General features: G+C 38.1%; 1 protein-coding gene across 2 annotated transcripts in view; it reads right to left on the reverse strand.

The window, feature by feature from the left end:
• Nucleotides 1-20,494, reverse strand: part of LOC126381758 (uncharacterized) — a 60,809-nt gene that overhangs the window by 27,235 nt on the left and 13,080 nt on the right. The window contains exons 2-4 of one of the 2 annotated variants that reach the window (XM_050031228.1): nucleotides 15,404-15,453; nucleotides 5,439-5,519; nucleotides 4,368-4,500 (exon numbers count right to left, since the gene is read on the reverse strand). In XM_050031228.1, the coding sequence (XP_049887185.1) occupies nucleotides 4,368-4,500; nucleotides 5,439-5,505 (200 nt within the window). In that variant the 5' untranslated portion in view covers nucleotides 5,506-5,519; nucleotides 15,404-15,453. The remainder of the gene's footprint in view (nucleotides 1-4,367; nucleotides 4,501-5,438; nucleotides 5,520-15,403; nucleotides 15,454-20,494) is intronic. The other variant, XM_050031229.1, reaches the window with a different exon arrangement.

Raw genomic sequence — 20,494 nt, forward strand, 5'->3', positions numbered from 1 at the left:
TAATGAAAATCAGTAAAGTTATACCTCTTTTTAAATCGGGCACAAAATCAGACCCCACGAATTATAGACCGGTTTCTATTCTACCAGTACTTAGTAAAATTTTCGAGAAAATTATTCTCGACCAACTGCTATGTCATTTTAATTTAAATAACTTACTTCACAGCCAGCAGTTTGGTTTTACTAAGGGTCGGTCTACAACAGACGCGAGTGTCACATTTGTTCGACACATTTTCGATGCTTGGGAGAAGTCGCAGAATGCCGTAGGAGTATTCTGTGACTTGTCTAAGGCATTCGACTGCGTGGATCACGAGACCTTGCTTTTGAAATTGAGGCACTATGGATTAAATAATGGAGCTCTCAGTTTGTTAAATTCATATCTAGGTGATAGGATACAAAAGGTACAAATCAATAGTACGACTTCTTCGGGCTCTCATGTTCAAATGGGAGTTCCTCAAGGATCCATTTTGGGGCCGTTCCTTTTTTTAGTGTACATAAATGATTTACCTTATGTAGTACAGAACCAAGCTGACATTGTACTGTTCGCGGATGATACTTCTCTTATATTTAAAATCGATAGAAAGTTAGAGGAACTTGACGAAGCAAACAGCGCTGTGTCGCAGGTTCTAAGCTGGTTTACAGTAAATAACCTAGTTCTAAATGCTAAGAAAACGAAGTGTATTAAATTTGTTCTACCAAACGTAAAGAAAGTAAATAATAACATTAAAATTAACGACGAGAAACTAGATTTTGTTGAACACACCGTTTTCTTAGGAATTACTGTAGATTCAAAACTTCAATGGGGCCCACATATTGTATCACTAGCGGGCAAGCTAAGTTCAGCAGCATATGCCGTCAGAAGAATCCGACAACTCACAGATGTACCCACTGCTAGACTTGTCTACTTCAGCTACTTCCACAGCATAATGTCTTACGGTATTTTATTGTGGGGTCGAGCCGCTGATGTAGAAACTATTTTCATTATTCAAAAAAGGGCAGTTCGCGCTATTTATAATCTGCGTTGTCGGGACTCTTTAAGGGAGCTGTTTAAAGAAATAAATATACTGACGGTCGCAAGTCAATATATTTATGAAAACATTATGTATGTGCGTAAAAATGTATCTCTCCTTCCGAGAAACTGTGAAAGGCATACTTACAATACAAGGAATAAAAATAAAATTGTTGTTCAAAATTCTAGATTAAGTAAATTAAATTCATCTTTTTTGGGGTTATGTATACGTTTTTACAATAAAATACCAGATAATATTTTAAATTTGTCAGAGAACAAATTTAAAGCTCACGTGAAGCTTACTTTATGTAAAAAAGCCTATTATAAGATTAATGATTACCTAAATGATAAAAATGTCTGGTATTGAATGTGTTCCTCTAGTTATTAAATAACTTGTAATGTACCCTCATTGATTTAAAAGATGTGTTGCTGTTGCAGTTTCTTGTCATTTCTTCTCCTCAGCCATAACACCTTGCGAAATGACGTAAATTCAAAAATGTTACATTGACCTTCAACAAGTTTATCCATGATAATTACGTTGAATAAATGATTCTGATTCTGATTCTGATACTAATAATAGGTAAGTCTCGGAATTGTATGAATAAAACAATATTTTCGCTTCTTCTTCTATCGTGTGGATTATGAGGTGAATTAGCAACCCCATCAACCCTGGTGTCAGGGTTATTACTGAGCCGCCATAGGCCCCTGACATGACTCATGTAATGACTACGTACTTACATCAGTAAGTAATAACCGGGACCAACGGCTTAACGTGCCTTCCAAACTAGGGATCAAAAAGTGATTTTTGTGATTTGTCCCCACCGGGATACGAACCCTGGACCTCCAGATCGTGAGCACAACGCTCAACCACTGGACTACGGAGGCTGTTAATATTTTCGCTGATTAACCGTAAATCTAACATCGTAACTTTAATGTCTTCTTTTATGGATAAAAATTTAGATTAGAATCTAGACTTCTCTTTTCGCACGTCTAGTCGTTAACTTTTTTGATTCTTAACCTTTATATTTCATGTTGTGACTCATATTCGTTCTTAGAGATTCAAACTAAGTAGGTACAACAAGAGCTGTGAGGCACTAAAAAAGAAAGTTATTCAATTTCCTAAACAGCATGACTCGAAAAATATGCAACATTCAACCTGCGCGATACTTTGTTTATACATAGACGAGCAAGTTCAAAGTCACTGCCACCATAAACATATTAATATTGGTTTCGCGTCGAAATTAAATTGCATTCAAAACCGCCAATAGTCATGAAAGTCGATGGTAGAATGTTCCGCGGCAATAATCTATTGAAGATGTATGCGATCACTTTTACTGTTATCCAATTTGGAGCGAGTCGAGGTTGGTTTCCGCTTTTACACGGTTTGTGGCTCTCGAGACACATTGTTATTAGCCGAGAGCGTGTCATTGGAATGCCTGAACCGCGAAGTGAGGACGTGTGGCAGACTGACACACTTCTACTTGACCTTACGAGCCACATGCGTCCACACTAGGTACACCTAATTCCACGAAAACGTTCCAATCTACTGCAAAGTACGAGTAGCAGAAAAAAGAAATAAATGATCGACTTTTCAAGTAAGCTATCATCTTCATTTTTACGATCCTATTTATGACTACCCGGTAATCTTTCTGCCGAGTGTAATTGCATCGTAACTGCATGGAGATCTTATTTTCATGGAAAGTTGCGCCTGTAGCAGTAGTTATCGTAATCAATAAGACTTTAGGATCATAGGTGGTTTTTATTTGATTTCTTTGACATTTTCGCATTCTGTTTTAGATAGTGGTGGCTTCGACATTAACATTATCACAGTCATTGAACGATTCGTAGTAAGTATATCAAAGAATTATAAAGGATGTGTCTGCACATCTAACAGCTGGTATTTTTATAGTGAATAAAAGCTTGTAAAAACCAGACCACATCTATAAAATTGTACTTGCACACTTTAAAACTTTAATTACGAAAGATTAAATAAAACTCGATGTATCTGATTAATTATTTTGTTTGGGATGCCGATTTTGTGACATAATCGTGTATCAAGTGATAATGCCTTTTGTATTATAACTATTTGTAATTTTAATATATTCCTCTGATACTGTTTTATCCGTCTGATATTGCAAAACGCAGACTGTGTAAATAATTGATGTTACTAGAAACGTTGTGGTAGTAAGTGACGATTTGATCCAGCCATTTAGCAGTAAGTGTTAGGGCTGCTGTTACAGCACCAGTACAAGTGACAATTTCAGTCTTCCTCTAAATTAATGGATCTTCACGTCAATCCGATCTGTTATCTGAGACATTTGGGTTAGGAACGTCGTCGTGACCACAGATACGACATGTTGATTTTTATTTATTTCGTGATCAGTCAAAGAATGACGAATCATGGCTTTGATTAGACGTGATTCGATGTCCGAGAACAAATTCGATTTTGTAGGTCAGATCAGAAAGGTTATGTGTAGATCTATTTTATCTTTGTTACATCTATAACTGCATTTCACCCCTGAGCTATTATAATTCCCGATTTGGTCTTTTGATATTTATTAATTTATATGATCTATTACTGTTGTTATATATTATCACGAATGTAGTGTATTTTTATTAATGTTTTTGAAGAAGAAAATGTGGTTCCCCCTTAAAAAAAATGGTTATTCTTCAAATCAATATCTTGGACTATTTTCAAGTAATATACACAATTAATAATCATTATTATTACATACAGCAGTGGACCAGCGTGGTGGAGTATGCTCCATACCACTTACGGTTGATCGAGAGGAGGCTTGTGCTCAGCATTGGGACGTACATTGGCTGTTTATGTTATGTAATTCAAGCTATATCCGCCCAAAATTAAAAATATTCGTGGTTCTCCTCACTTTTCGAGCCGCACGTGAGTATAGATGCTCTACAGGCTATGCAAATAACTAGGAAATCAGGAGTAATCAGATATTGGGGGTGTTTATTACCTACACTTTATAAAATATGGAAGCTATGAAAGTATAAAATTTATATTTAAAGTATAAAAAGAAAATCTCAATAATGGTTTAAATTTTTATAGGTTTCCTTAAAACAAACGAATTAAAGCTAGGCACGTTAAGCCGTTGGTCCCGGTTACTACTTACTGATGTAAGTAAGTAGTCGTCAATAGTAACCCTGCCACCAGGGTTGATTAGGTTGGTACTCCACCTCACAACCCACACGATAGAAGAGGACGAATTAAAGCTGTCGGTACTTGTCAATCCCTGTTTCGCGGGTTGTATTTTAATACAAGAGTGCTATCCATAGCAACTTAAGGCAAATAAGCGCCCCAATATTCAATCACTGGTAGTCATTTAAGTTATGAGCTCACCTGAAAGCAGCGGCCTGGCAGTCAGGCTCTTCTCGACACCAGCCCTGACACTCGTACAGTGACAGGTTCCGCACTGTGTAGTACGCTGTGCCAGAGAAGTCCACATCCGTCAATTTCTCGAACGCGATCCGGCCTGAAACATAATAGTCACTCAGTTAAAAGTTCAATTACCTATAATCACTAGAACGGCAAGCCTTTTATGAAGACGCTTCAAGTTGCTGTTTAAATTTCCTAGAACAATGACAAAGAGAAAAATATAATGTTCAGTTTCTTAATTCATTTCCAGTAAAAATAATGAAATAAGACCTTATCTATATAGACACGTGTATTATTTCATTAAAATTAATGTAACAGCCTCCGTGGTCTAGTGATCAGAGTATTAGGCTCACGATCTGGAGGTCCGGGTTCAATTACCGATGGGGACATTGTCGAAATCACTTTGTAAGAATGTCCTTTGGATTGTCATTTGTTTGCTAAGGACTTTGCTGGCTTGAATCCCCTGATTGTCTGAAAAAGTAAGATAATACCGTGCTTCGGAGAGCACGTTAAGCTATTGATCCCGGCCGTAAAAACACCGCTACCAACCGGCAGTGAAGCAACGTGGTGGAGTATGTACTACTATCTACATACCTCATCCGATTGATTGAGTGGGGGCCTGTGCCTAGCAGTGGGAAATATATAGGCTGTTTATATTTTTAATATTAATTCACTGTTTATCTCCAGAACGAGTTTAATCGTCCTTGTGACTGGCTATTCATAATATCCAATCTATTCAAACACACTTTCTAATTTAAAAGTAATATTTAATCCTTACAATTATTTGCTGTTTCACTTTGCCGTCTTTTGTATACGTTTCTCTTCCTCCATAGCTTTTATTTACTACGAACTACGTACAATAAAACCTGATACGAATATCTACCTATAGTTTATGATAGCTTGCCACGCTATCAAGGAAGTCATATCCTTAAAGCTGTGATGACAAAATAATGATATTTAAGTAATAGTAAAATAGTACTTCATATATTTCTTTAAAGAAAATTATGGAATAAAAGGAAAGAGTTAAAAACTTACCAAAGGCAACTGATATGTGCAGTAGTAGTAGCGCTATCCGCGCCAAGCGCAGCGCTTCGCCCCTCATACCGACGGAGCCACCTGCAGACAACAACGGTCATAACTCAAGTGCACAGCACTGACATAATGAACACCACTTGAAAGAGGTTACTTCAGAAAATACAGAATTTTACTATTGTTCTCTATAATTAACAGTAAAACAGCAAGAATTGAAATAGCCTGTCATGTAAGCTTTTACAAATATGCGTTGGCTAACTCGGACAATAATGCGTGTTAACTGATGAGTACGCTTTTATTCCTAGGTGCAAGCGACTGTGAGTTATCAGCCGCTATTTATTTTCACGTCCTAGCCTCGATGAGGGTCACAGCGCTTAGTTCAGGCCCAAGAAAGCAGCAGGAAAGTCAGTGACACGAATTTTCATTTACTTTTTTGCATCGCAATATCGCTTTCACTTGAATCTTTTTATGAAGCAGAATGAATGACCATTTGTAAACGTGAAAGTACAACGATTGTTGTATAGAACTCTCTATATAGAATGACGAAATCGCTCTGTCTACATATTTAATGAATGAAACGTTTTCAATTACCATTTTTTAACGTATTCACGGTTACAATGAGAAACGTGTATTATTTAAATTGGAGCGAACAAGTAAAAGAATGTCACGTTCGATGAGTCTGGTATATAAGTAAATTAAAGCTGCACTCCCGTGTACCGCTACAGTAATTCAGGTTGCTTTCTCAAAAGACACAGAAAGTAGTTAATTCCAAATCAGAATCCGTTCGATTTCGGTACCAGCAATTTGTACAGCAATATGGAAATGTGAGGCGTGTCGTGCATCAGTTTCGGAATCACATACTTTATCAGCTGCCAACTATTACCGTTTTAAAACAAGCCTAAGCTATTATTCTCAGTGAGTTTACAAATTGACGGGGAACTTTGCGGTGTTTACTTCTCAACTTTTTAACGTACCACAAACTGCACAACTGTCTTGTGGCGACAACAAATTTGAAAACGTCTATCTCTTTCTAAACGGTTATTACCGTAGGCTGCAGTACATTTGAGTGGTATCAAAGTGAGCTCGCAACGGTAGAAACAGAATCGTTTTCTAAACTAGATGCAAGAAACTAGCGGCAGCTAGTGACATTTGAATCCGTTGGCATTTTCTCACCTTGTATGGTAAAAGAGCGGAAGGAGCGAAACAGTTAGTTCACCTATAGCACGAACTGAGTTGGCACGGCGCCGACACCTTAGCCGCGATAGCCCCCCAGCGGAACCTTTGGTCCGATCTGCTGCACAACACGGACATTCTGACATTGTATTCTAATACGATCGGAAGCAGAGGTCACTAGACCACAAACTGGATACACACAATGCTTACAATTCGTATAAATTGGAGATTATTGAACTATTACTCTCGTTTAAACTCGGACTTTTCATTTAAATGTCCTACTCTATTGTTAACGTTACCGAGTCCTTATAATTTAACTACATAATATTAAAATAACTGATAAATAATAATAACTTTAACAGATAACACTTGCTGTCAAGAGCATGTGAAGTTTTCACGATAAAATACAAAATATTACGGCGACAAAATGTAGATTCTGTTATCAAAGCCATTAATGCAAATAGAATATAAATGTATGCAAAGAATGTGTGTGAAGAGCAAGATGCATGCATCTGTAAACAGTCTGATATAAATCATGAGCGAGTTACTGTAATGTGGAAGCCGTTAAGTTGTGCGCAAGTGAAAACTAAACGGGATGTGACAAGAGCGAGTCTGTGCTGTAATTAAACGGTGACGCGATTCATATGTCACTTCTCAAACATAATGATTGTAACAGTTATATCACGATGCGCAAGAGCGTGACGCCGCGAGTGCGCCGGCGCAGCCACCGTGCCATATGCGTTCACAAATTGTCCAATTTAACGGTGAAGCTTACACGTTCAAGTTCTGCGATTCTATCATCCTAAGACTTTCCAAGAATGATTCACGTACACATGGTAATGAAAACTCTACGCTTCCGTAGCAATTGTTTCAACTAACGAGCACCACATCATCGGTTCTCGACCTTACATAGTTGCGGCGCGGTGTGTCATTTTCTTGTTCGATATGGAACTAGAGCGTCAAACATAACTGTTGTGACGTGTTTTACGTCAATTGTGCGTTACACATACACTATACGGAAGTGCTAAAACCTAAAATGTTGTAAATAACTTTGTAACAAAAGCATAAACCCATTTCTTAACGTTGAACTTATTGTCAACGCCACAAAAGCACCTAAATTATAGAGCGTTTACAATGACTCATTAATGTAATTTTCTTTTGAATCGAGTACGCATTGATGAGTGGTGAAACGTATGCAATTATTAATTATCATTTAATAGAGCGTGGTGGTCTTTGAAGGAATTCCCATTGGTACACAATAGCTCTCTCGAGCTCCCATGCCGGTGCACGAATTAGTACCCGTCAATTCATGCACCGGACCTGTGTAATTATTTACATCGAGGCTCTATACTGTGAAATTACTCTATGTGTGTAATATTTCCTGTTCTTTGTTCAACTAACGCCAAAGGCGTATAATTGACTTGTATAAGTAACCCCTTGCGCTGTAAAGGTCTAAATTAGTGCACCTGCTGAAAGAGTCATTAAAGTTATTTTTTGAGGTATTTATCGATTGCAATTGACTAAGATGACAAGCGTCTGTCTGCCAAGCTTATATAACATAACATAAACAAGCCATCACATGAGGCGGGCTATCCTGAGGGGAGGCTCATTCTGGAGGGGATATGAAGCAAACTACACGGCGAAAGAATTTGTGGAGATGTTGTGCCTACTATGCTTAAAATATATAATTCTATTATTAAACATAGAAGCAGACAAAAATTGCATATAAAGTCCGGTTTTTAGTTTTTACTTATCATAGGAGCATTTTGTTCCTAAATTGAATTAAAGCGTTTCAACATGTTATAATGAACATAATATAAATGTAAAACGAGATATGATCTGATCGCGTCAAATCATTTTGTTAATTAACAAGCGTGACAACCGGGAGTAGCGTGTAGTGCTACGTCATTGCACAGAACAATGAATGGCTTAGTGGTCATTAGAGATGGCAGGCAAAAACTGCAAACGAGTTTAGAGAGCGACTTCATGTCATACGCACTACATCTCTTCTGGGCGAACGTTGACATACACTTAAAAAACACACAATTCAAGCCCTAGCAAGGTAAGTACGACCACTAGTCACCAAGAGCTAACTATCAGCTTTTGGTACTAAAGTCTCAATTCGGATAGAATGCCCCATTCTGGTGACAGATTACCCACCACCTTTATAAACACTTCAACAGAGGGCGTGTTTAATAACATTACATTTGTAAAATACAATTACATTTTAATGGTCATTGCTTCACCACCATGAAGGTACAAAATATTTATGATCAAACTACAGACTCACTCTGCAATGTGCAATAAAATTGAATTATATTTTACCCTTGTAATGTTTACTGAACAGACCCAAGTATATAAGTCTCTTTTGCTACATGCCAAGTATGCTAGAACAGCACAAAGCAGATTTTTCTCAAAACTAGACAAAACTCTCCCAAAAAGTTTATGTTGACATTTTGAAAAGGTAAAATGACCAGAGGGGTTAAAAACGCAACATCAAAGCAATTCATCTAAAAAAGCAATATTGCTATTTGACATTTGTGTGCATTGCAACTAGCAATATTGCAAAACTAAGTGCTACTTTTATATGCGCAAATGTCAAATTGCTATTTTTAGATGAATTGCTTCGATTTGGCCTTTTTAACCCCCCTGATATAACTTAGATTTTCAATGTAAGTAAGTACAGCACATTCCTAACCATACATACAAAACGTATGCATTTCCTTTAATGGAAGTCAGTGAATTTGTGTTAATGTTAAAGCTCCGAAGTAAGTACGAACCACCTTTACAAGTGGCTAAACAGTTAAGGATACTAAGTTGTCCAACCTTTAAAACTCTATATGGATAACCTGGCCATAACTCAAGACCATAGACAGAGCAATCAGTGTAGGTAGTCTAGAGAACTGAAGCCTGGCTATGTTACTGTTAATGATGTCAGTTGTACAGGAACAACGATATTAATCATCTATTTAGGTTTCCGGGATGCCGAAGCCAGAAACATATATTATTGTTGCTATTACGAACAAAAGATCTGCCAATCATTGCAAATGCTCATTCATATTACAAGGCAATAAAGCTTAGAAGGCGTTAACTTCACTAATGATTATTCGACTTACCTAGCTTCTCTATTATATTACTGTTCATGAGAAAAATGCATGAGTAATGACTATCAAATGCCTCTGACGAGGGCATAATGTCCACTTACAATGCAATATAAAGAAGTCTGCTTGTAATATCTGTGTCAGACACGAACAAAGAACAGCCACACAAGTGGAAGTTATGCGTAGGCATTAAGATCTTTGATGTTCCTCCGCGGGTCAAAGGCGCACGCGCTTATCCACTCACCGTCGCCATCGTAAATAAGAAGATCTAGCCGCCCCGTGTCATAAAATCATGTTTGCATGTTTCAACACTAATGTACAACGACCACTGTATCTGATTTCCATCTCGAGATGAATAGACTTTATGAGCAGTTGAGATTAGCCATAAAACTCGTAAATCATTACACAAACACGGTCAACGAGTTACGCTGAATCTTTTGGCCGTGTCTACAAGCGGAGTATAAATCAGTACGTAACAGGCTGTCATTTCATCCATAACTTTCCTAATGACGTGTAAATATATTTATTATCATAGGTTGCCTACCAATATTCAAATGTATGATAGTAAAAGTACTCATCAGTTAGCAATGGGATTACACTTAGCCACTCAACAAAAAGATAGACTCTGTGAAACCTAACCGTATTGCTATGTCGTATTCGCACAATTTCTTAAGGCGAACATGCCGCGTCGTTGTTTCTAATGGATAGTTGTTAAATCCGTATATCACAAAGCAAGTAGCAGTCACGTCATAATGGGCCGAACTTGACCGAGCGCTAACGGTACCGAGCGGCGCGGGCGCACCGCCACGCGAGACAATGCGTGTGAGTCGACAGGTTGCTCGCCTGACCCAATTATCTGCCACAACTGGGCCATCTCTTTTCGAATGCGTGTGAATTTGTTTGTAACTTTCTCACATCGTGTATGTATTACTCTCGGACGATCGACTCTTAATTGCAATGGACGACGCAGGGAAGTGATTGTTGGTGTCAATCAACACCTTTGTTTAAAACTGGTGACTTCATTCTTTAATCATAGGCTTCACGTTACATAAAAGTGGACTAGATAATCGTATTAAAATACCCCAACGGAGAAAACTGAAGAAAAGGAACATGAAATACTAAAGCATTGTTCAGATAGTAGTTCAAGAATATTGTCTATTCTATAGTTCAAGTTCAAGCGCCCGCGTTAATCTATCAATCCATCACAAAAGGCGAAGCGTTGACAATTGTGAGTTCATTGTAACCAACATTACGTACTGCCATTTCACACTATTTTACGACCTCTAAATTCTAATGCAATCGTAAAATATTTGCCACACGGAACGATGCGATTAAGATGCTTGTCAAAATTCAGTAGTGAAATATTGCTGTCTCGTAAATCAAAAAGAGGGTTCACATTAACACAGTTTGTTACTTATGGCGTTTATAGAGGTAAATTATTTGCCCAGCAGATGGACTGATATCATTAAGAGAATCAGCTCTGTCCAAACAGGTATATCTGATACTACATAGCTTCTAAGTTACTTGAATAAATCCAGAGCTACTCTTACAAACAGCGAGTAAATCTGCATTTAAGTCACTAACGAGGATTCAAGGTAGTGTTTGTTTAAATAAATTCACTGGATTAAATAAGGTGCGAGGTTTGCGTGTCTGTTTATCTCAGAGCAACCGCGGGTGGAATGCAGAGGTCTTGTCTTGTCGGGTTGGAGTCCACTACATCGAAATGACCCAAGGGTTTCTTTAAGCAAGAGTCGGAAGCGTTTCACATAAGTAAGTACATTTTGTTTTTAATGTGGCGGGCTTAATACAGCCAGCAAAGGTCTATCAAATAAGTAATTTAAGTTTTGGCTTTTTGATATGTTTACTGCAACAACCCTAAATTTAAAATAATTATAATATACGAGTAAATGGCTGAATGTCTAGATTTGTGATATACTTTATTATCTACTTTTCACGACTTTTACTAGTTATGTGTGCCAAATAAATAAATAACAAAAAATAAGTCATAGCATTAAAAACTTAGCAAATATGTCTATTACTTTATTATTATTTTTAAACAACGTATTTTTCTAGCAGGGGAACATAAAATATAGGTCGAATTACCTAAATATAGGTATCTATTATTCCGCAGTAGTAATTCATAGTATAATGTGAATTATAAATATGTGCTGCAGTTTATGCCTTGCTCCGTATGGTAATAAATGCAGCTAGACGTGGTCGCAAGCGGTCGTGAAACCCGCAATACAAACACGCTGCCTACCCGGGTACAATCAACTGACAAGCTAACTCTTGGATAATCTTCAAAGTAAGTACTAAGTCATGGAATTTTATAGCACATAGTTGACGTCATGCGTGGACGCCTGTATTATAAATTATTCGCGCAAGTGTAGATGATGAAGATAGACGAAGCGACAGAAAATAAGGAGTAAGTATGTGTCTTCAAGTTTTTTTTTTTGACGTGACTTATTGTAGATTTGCCGCAGATGGCATTAACTACTTGGCCGGACAAATGGGGAGCGCTGAAGGCTCTCACCCGGTACAACGTTTAAGACAACAGGCCTGAGGGTGCCCAGTTGGGCGCGAACCTCGGCTCAGGGCGTCGTCTGAGAGGAAAAATATTTGAAAGAATTAATCGACCCTAGTGGGTCGATAGCGATAAGCGCTGAATGGGGGAAATCGTCGACCACGCCGGCGGGGTCGGTATCGGGGTCCTGAAGTGTTTGGTGTCGCGAGCTGATTGGCTGCCTCTATGGCTAGAGTAATCGGGTCATCGGGATCGTATATTACGTCCTTCGGACGCCGATACTTTTCAGTACCGTCCCTAAGCGGGATGTATTCGGAAGCCGCAACTACCAGGGGATTTGGGTGGTGCGGAGCAGAATCGAAAAAACGTTTGGAAGCTAATTTGAGCCATTGGGCAATGGTTGGCAGACCTAGATCAATGTGCAGATTTTCATTGCGAAGGAACCACGGAGCTCCCGTGGCTTTCCGCATGAAACGATTTTGTATTACCTATAGACGATGGATTTGAGAGGGACTCGCATGAGCGAAAACTACCCCTGCATAGGTCATGATCGGACGGGTGTGTCTTCAAGCATAGTTACTATTATAAACGAAATAAGTAACCAATACAATTTCACTTGTAGAAATCGCTATAACATAATATGCAAATTTTACGACCTTAGCCGTTAAATCAGAATTGTGTTCCCACATATCAGTGGCTGTTTCAGACTACCATAAATCGCAGCTAAAAACAATAAAGTTTAACAACATCTACAAATGAAATCTACCAAGTAGCATGCAAAGCCTTACTCAGAAGAGACATGATAGGCACGATTATGGCCTACAAAAAATAGCGCCATGTATTTTCCAAGTGTTTAATACACTAACGCCACCGAAATTGCGTGTGTTCCGATGTGGTAAATTCAGCCTAACAAAGAAAAAAACTACAAAATGCAACCCAATTTGAATCGGAAAAAAGAAGAATAAGCGAGCTAAAGAACCGAAGACACTCCTTATACGATAAAACAACAAACTTGGAAAACGATACTTCTCTGAGTCAGCGATCAAGTTGGGTGGCCTCGAACTAATATTTCATTGAAATTCGCAGCCTTTGATAGAAAATTCAACACTCATGAATTCACGGAGGAAAGCCGGCCACCGAGTATTACGGCCAATCATAATTTACCCTCAGATTATAGCCTATAAGTACGTGACTTTAATCCACAAGAACTCTAAGCATCATTCGCATGTCAACAAGTTTCACTGGGTATTTCCTATATTAATGAATCATAAAAACTTTATGTTGCATATGTTGGGAATATAATATTGTGAATTGGTAATTAATACGAGAAGGAAATCTCAAAAAGCTGTGTATATTACAACTACTAAAGCTGCTCATGCATTTCAGCAGACCCAAACATCTAATGAAGCTATTTAAATACTTTCCATTGAAATTCATTTTGGTTCAGTTTCGCAATTTAGGTCACATATGGAATGTACTTTCTTTATTCACGATTTCCTGATAAATAAATACGCGTATTAATAAAGTTAATATCGAAAAAAAATCGGTCAAGTTGATTTCAAAATCCTCTTTTCTTTTAAGTTCCGTTACAGGATTTTTTAGTGAAGAAACGTCACACAGTTTTTTCTACTCCTTGAAAAAACATCGTTCTCGGAAATCGCCAGGTTTACTGGCTGTAACATAAGCCCGCGTTGTTCTTGTTACACGTTTAGAGCTTTATAAATTACCCTAACAGACATGAGAGCAACGAGGAAGCGTGGAGAAATGTGAGAAATGCCACCGACTCAACCACATCTTACACCTGGTTATTTGATCAAGGCGACCACGACGTACGGTACAACCCTACTTAATTACCCTTCACATCATACTGATTGCATCTTCCATTACTTAGAAGTTGACTGTTAAAGTCCATATAAGAACATAAATGGTGCTATGAATCGTATGACGAGATGGCGTGTTTGATTACTGACAGATTTGGTCAACATTAGCTAAAATAAAAAGTAGGTAATTAAGTAGCATTTTTGTTACAAACGATTCGAGATAGCAATATTGATAAAGGTGGAAAGACGCAGCTGTGTTTTAGCAGACACGTCTTAATAAATATAAGTAATAGGGACAATCCGTGACAAGCACAATATCTGCAATACGCTTATGATAATCTTCCTGTGATCATATCAACGAAAGAAATAGCAAGAAACATTTCAATGCGAAGTTGTCACTCCTATGTAGAGCCGCCGTGTAACGTTCAATTTAACGTTCCCTCAACATCTTAGCACGAAGCATTCCGTCCCGTTTGAACCGTTTTATTCAACAAGAAACTGTCAAGCTATATTAAATTATCTGTTATATAATGAGGCATCGACGAAGTAAACTCAAAAGTGTACCATGAATTCAGGGCGAAATTAAAAAAAATTGCTTCAGCTTTTGAGAACAAAAATCGGGTTCGTACTTTCCAGAATTGAAAAAGCTATTTGTAAATACATCCGTGAACTTAGCACGCTAAGGCATATTGTCACCTCTGAAGCGTTGATAACCAAAAGTAACGGCTTGGTAGCTCCACAAAAAAGTGGAGTTCCGTACTGCTGTTGGTTATTGACGACTAGGAACTTAGAATAGCTAGAACTAATCACAGACACGCAATTGGTCGCGCTCGAGCACAAGTCGAACGTTCGACAGAACAAAAAGGGTGCCGGGCAGAGTTCACCGTGGTCCCACGGACTCGCTATTATTGCACTCGTGTCAACTACCGCACACAACTCTCTAATCATGGTAGGTATGCGCCTCTGTATCTATACGTATTTATGTATAATTGTATACATTGCTGAGATGCAAATTGTAGCAGAATATTTTCCAGCTCCGTCAGACTTCAATCTCTGCCTGGCCGAACGCTGATCCCCAAGACACAGGCCTATAAGCTTAGTTTGGAGATCAGAGTTCAACAAATAATTTGTACACCTTCTATATAGGCACTTAACTTAATTGCACATCTGTACAAATTCTTGATAATAAATACATTATTATTAAAAATATTATTATTATTTGTGCTTTTAATTTTTTTCAAATATTCAGAAACCAATAAACGGAACTGATTACATTTCTTCACAAAAACTAACCGTGTTCCACATATAAATTAATATTTAAACATATAAATGAATAAAAACGATTCGTACCTGGCAATGTAGTGTGAATTTTGAGTCAATGCGGACTCGGATACCCAATCCTGTAACAAAAACAGATGATTTAAAAAAAAAATTCTATCCTCTAAACACCGTAGCAGAGCACCTTAGTGGTTTACATAATTCACAATACCGCACCAACAACCGTTAAAAGTAAGCATTAAGCAGGCTAGCGATATTGACATTCAGCATCGATACGAATAGCAATTGGTGCAAACGATTTGACATTACTTTCTACTGCTCTCAATAGTGTGGTCAAATAAAATCGTTTGTAAACCAAATATTTGAACGAATAAATCGAAAAAAACAAGTGAGCGCATCAATATTCATAGCGAAATTGCAACCGGCTGTCGCGGACGAGTTCGTGTGGAAGTAATCTAGTCGTGCCACTGCTGGCGCCAGCTACTCGCCCCACTGATATTGCCATTTTTTGGACACCCACAAACAAACACGCTGGTCACTCTCTCCGATTGCACACAAACACAAATTCTACAAAACTTTATTTCTACCTACCTTGATATTCTTTTTTTCAATAAAATAACTGAGTTGTATAAATAAATGAGATTCTTCCGAATGAAGACACCTATCACATTACCATAAAGCAAGATTAGAAGCCAAAACATGGGACATTATGAGACATGATAACGGAATGCGCGAATTAATTTGTCACATGTCGTGCCAGTTTATATCGATGTGGTGAACAGTTTTTGCAAATCAGTCGTAATCTTCTCAATTTATTACATTTTAAAATGTGGTTTTGGCGCGTTAACCTTACCACATGGTCGCCGTTAATTCCGTCGTTAGTAGGAAAAATTATAACGGTCTGGTGTGAAAGTGCGTATTTATGACCATTTAAATCGTGCTATAAACTTGATGTTTCAATATTAATCTTCACGAGTAGAAACTTGAGAAGTAAATTGCAGTACGACGGAGGCGGTGCCGGGTAGATATGGCGAGGGATAAACGCTAGTCAGAGTCGGCAACTTAAATAAACCAAGACTGAGTTCGGGTTCGTCTTTTTCTTCGTGTCGGACCTTAGAAAATGGCGTTAGAGCAAGGAACAATATCGCCGCCGGCGCTCGTGCATTGCTTGAGAGCGGACGGGTTAAATGGAAAAATAAAAGATGAATTCGCATTGAAATGGTTCCTATCGCCTTTTGGCTCGGTCGCTTCCCCTTTATCCGCAGCTGATCGCGCTAGACAATGTGGTGGTCGCGGGCGCGGGCGTGGGGCGGGGCGAGGGTGCGGCGAGGTGAGGGAGGTGCATGTGCATGACCGCGGCGGGCGCAATGACCTTGCGCGCACATTCCGCCGTCTTCCGAGCGCTCCCGCTCACCTCCTGCTCTCCCGGCCATCCCGACCCGACTCTAGCCTCCAGCCGCCCGCGCCGCCTCTCTAGCGCCGCGCCGCCGCCATCCTTCCAACATGCAAATTGCCTATACACGCATTTATCTGAATCGCTTTCTCGACTGCTGTCTGTTTTAAAGCATTTATCCTTAAGATTAAGACGTTGCACACATGCCTGGAGTACGTGCGCTAACGCAGCTAACTCGTTAAAGCATTACTTTAACTATTTTTCTTCCAACAGACAAATGAAAAGCAAAGAATATTATAATTTATCTTCATTATGTGCGTTTCATTTAACTTCATATCTACAGTTACGAACGTGAAACATGTTTAACATAAACTGAGTTTACGGAAATGTTATGCAACAGAACAAAAATCGAGATTTGAAGTTAAACATGCATCGTACCATACTTGTGTTCTTAAAAATGCACTTAGTAAAGTTGGTCAATAACCTTTGAGAGCACCATAATGAACATTGTAGAGCAAACAAGCCGGGTAAATAGTGAAACATTCACTATGTTACCATGCAGCGAGCGCTGCGAACGACCAACTAAACGGCGCATAAAGGGAACACCTAATTCTACATTGTAAATTACCAATCGTATCGCGATCAAACGTTTCCACTTTAACAAACGCGAGAAAGTAACAAAGAACAGTCGGTATAAATGAATGAAAAAGTCGCTGGACATGGTTCATGAGTCTCCCGGCAGCTAATGGTCTCCCTCCTCAGTCCTCGGCAAGCGGCGCGCGAGCGACCTTGTTCTACACCTACTAGGGAAATAACGGGCCTCGGACCAAATTATCGGAAAACCGCGAGCGAACGTCACGAAAACCGTTTTTAGTAACTCCAAATCGGCATTATACCCACGCTGGGAGCTCTCTGCCCACAGAGCGTAACATTACACACATAACGAGTTCATTTCTTCACTTATTTGCCTTTATTCCGCCTACGTTGTTCCATACAAGGCTCGTTATTTACCTTTTTACTCCAGTGAGCGGGTTTTTCTTCAACTTTTAGCGAAACTGCCATATCTGTTGTAGTATAATAAGCACAATGACGTCACGTTACACTAGAATTCAAAGTCAGTCTTTGTTCAATTCGTCCAGCAAAGTTTTGAAACTTTAAGCACGACCGCAGTACACGTGCACAGTGTGTACCTTACCAGAAACCTTACTCATAATTTCAAAGAGCATTGACATAGCAAATCGTGGCTTTTCAAAATATTAAACTACGCTTGAATTGATAGATACTTTATGGATGAGTTCCGCTTTGCTATTTTTATACTTTGATGCTATGCTTTTGTTAATTTAAATAAATGTGCAAACTCCCGCGTACTGTGAAGCTCAAACCGATAAGTCGATAAGTTATTTGTTTTTATTTTTATGACGCACATTAAATATGTGTACTTACACATTAGTACTATGTCACATCAACTATATATGTTATGCGACCAGGTTCTAAGGTGGGTACGTGATAATTATCTAGCTTTTAATTAAAGCCTTCCGATCTTCAGCCTATTCTAAAATATGACATCGTATTTTAAAGAGCCTAATCGAAAATAGAAAAAATAGCTTGTTGTTGGATTATTTTCTAACTACTACTGCTGTTTCTATATAATGAACTTAGCATTTAAAGTGGCAAAATGGAAAAAATACGTAAGTATTCATAGTTAGTTGATAAATAAAATAGGAACAAGACATTTCCTGCGTGGAGCCACTTGAATGTACCAGTCACGTCGGGTTGTGTCCATTACGTCAATTATGCCGATATAATTGCCAGACTACTGCTGCACACTCTACCTGGACTAGTAACACCTTATTTAGAACAGCGTACAAAGTTACTCCCGACACTATTTCAAATGGAGTTGTCGAGTAGAAAAATAAAGAATAAGTAAGGATGAAACCTAGTCGTGATTCTTACACTGGCAATGAAAAAATAATCTTTATTATTCAAAAGAAAACTTCACTCAAATTAAGTTGCAATGAAAGTTCTATCAGAAAAAGTTTTAATTCATTCCTCATAACAATTAACCCTGGCCGTAGCTGACAAAAAAATCGAATGACGTTTGCGGCTATAATAAAAAATAAAAACATTATTTTTTCATAACATTACGGCTTTTAACAATAAATTTATTGACATTTCGGCCAGTATTCCCCAAAGAGAAAATAAAATTAAAATCTCTTTTGTCACTAGAGGGAGAAGATAACAAAAAATATGTTATTTAATCACTCCAAATAAACATTCAATTATGAAACGAAATCCTCCAACGTAGTCGTGAAACAATCTTTATAATTTTCTCACATATTTCACTTTTCACCGAAATGCCGTTCGTTATACACGGGATGCGTATTTGCTTTTATCTAATTAAAAGCAGTGTTATAGCGACCGTTAGCTTAATGAATTCATTCCCGCGTTGCTATAAAGCTGGTATAAAACATGCGCTGGCGCCGTCTCCGTGAGAAATGTAGACCTCCCTGGTACGGTAACGAAATTATACTATTATCTATGGGTCATAAAATATGTATCATTAGAGAAACTGTAAAAGTAAATCCTATTCATTGTTAAAGAAAGACCTTCTCCGTCAAACTGCCGTGGCTCAACGTTTGTCGCTATCGGGGAGGTGAAGTGTTTGCTCCCATGAGCTGATTGGCTCTCTATGACTAGAGTAATTGGTTCCCCGGTATCGCATATTACATCCTTCGGGGGCTAAGTCGGCGTCAATTGTCATATTCCAATAAAAGATTCATGGGAAAGTAGTTCCTATACAGTCATTCTTTAATAAATTGTTTTTTTGTATTACTTGCTTCAAGTTATGATACTAACTCTAACCACTTTCAGTACTAAAGAGTTCTGCAAAGCTTGCAAGTATACATAGAGCAAATATCTTTAAGTTAGTTTTATAACAGAGAGCGATCAATAAATAATTTGATATTCGTAATATTCATAACATAAACGGCCTATATACGTCCCACTGCTGGGCACAGGCCTCCCCTCAATCAACCGGAGGGGATAATATTCATAATTACCTAGTAAATGTAAATTGTTACTGGCAATAAATTTATTTGATTTTTATTCTTAAATGTAATGAATTCTACTACCTTAAATGTTATGCCATGTTTATGATCACTCTATAGAATTAACCTCCCAAGTTCTGCGAAGAGATGCCAGTTTGCGCTGACTGTGTGTCTTGGTGAAAAACTTAAATTATGTTTCATTTAAACATTATTTTGTATTAAGTTTCTGTAGTTGACAATGTCAGTGTGTAAACCTGAGGTCTAAACCAATCTAAACTGTACATTTTTACAAATAAATAGACAAAAATACGTAGGTATGTATATATAAATATCATAAAAGTACAAACTGGCAGTTCAGCAGTGTTTAAGTGAAGAAATTACCTTGAGCGATAGTATCTGTATACATTAGTAAAGTTCTGTATTTGTTATCCCCTTTACCAGCACCGGCGCCATAAAATATAACGCATTGTATCCCATTTTCATAACACCTGTTTTATAACACATTACGCGTACGTAAATGACTCAACAACGCCATCATAATGCACCGTACACACCACCAACTGAGTGCATAGGAATGATCTACACTCGAATAAACGTAGCTGGAACGGTGATAAGATCATGTGATATAAACTTCTTTTATACGCCATTAACAACAGTTACCTACTACGTGGTTGTTTAATGTCACAGCGGCTTGCATTGCTTTTAATGAAACCACAGTTCTAA

This window comes from Pectinophora gossypiella, chromosome 3 (assembly GCF_024362695.1).
Source record: "Pectinophora gossypiella chromosome 3, ilPecGoss1.1, whole genome shotgun sequence".
In the NCBI taxonomy this organism is placed as follows: Eukaryota; Metazoa; Arthropoda; class Insecta; order Lepidoptera; family Gelechiidae; genus Pectinophora; species Pectinophora gossypiella.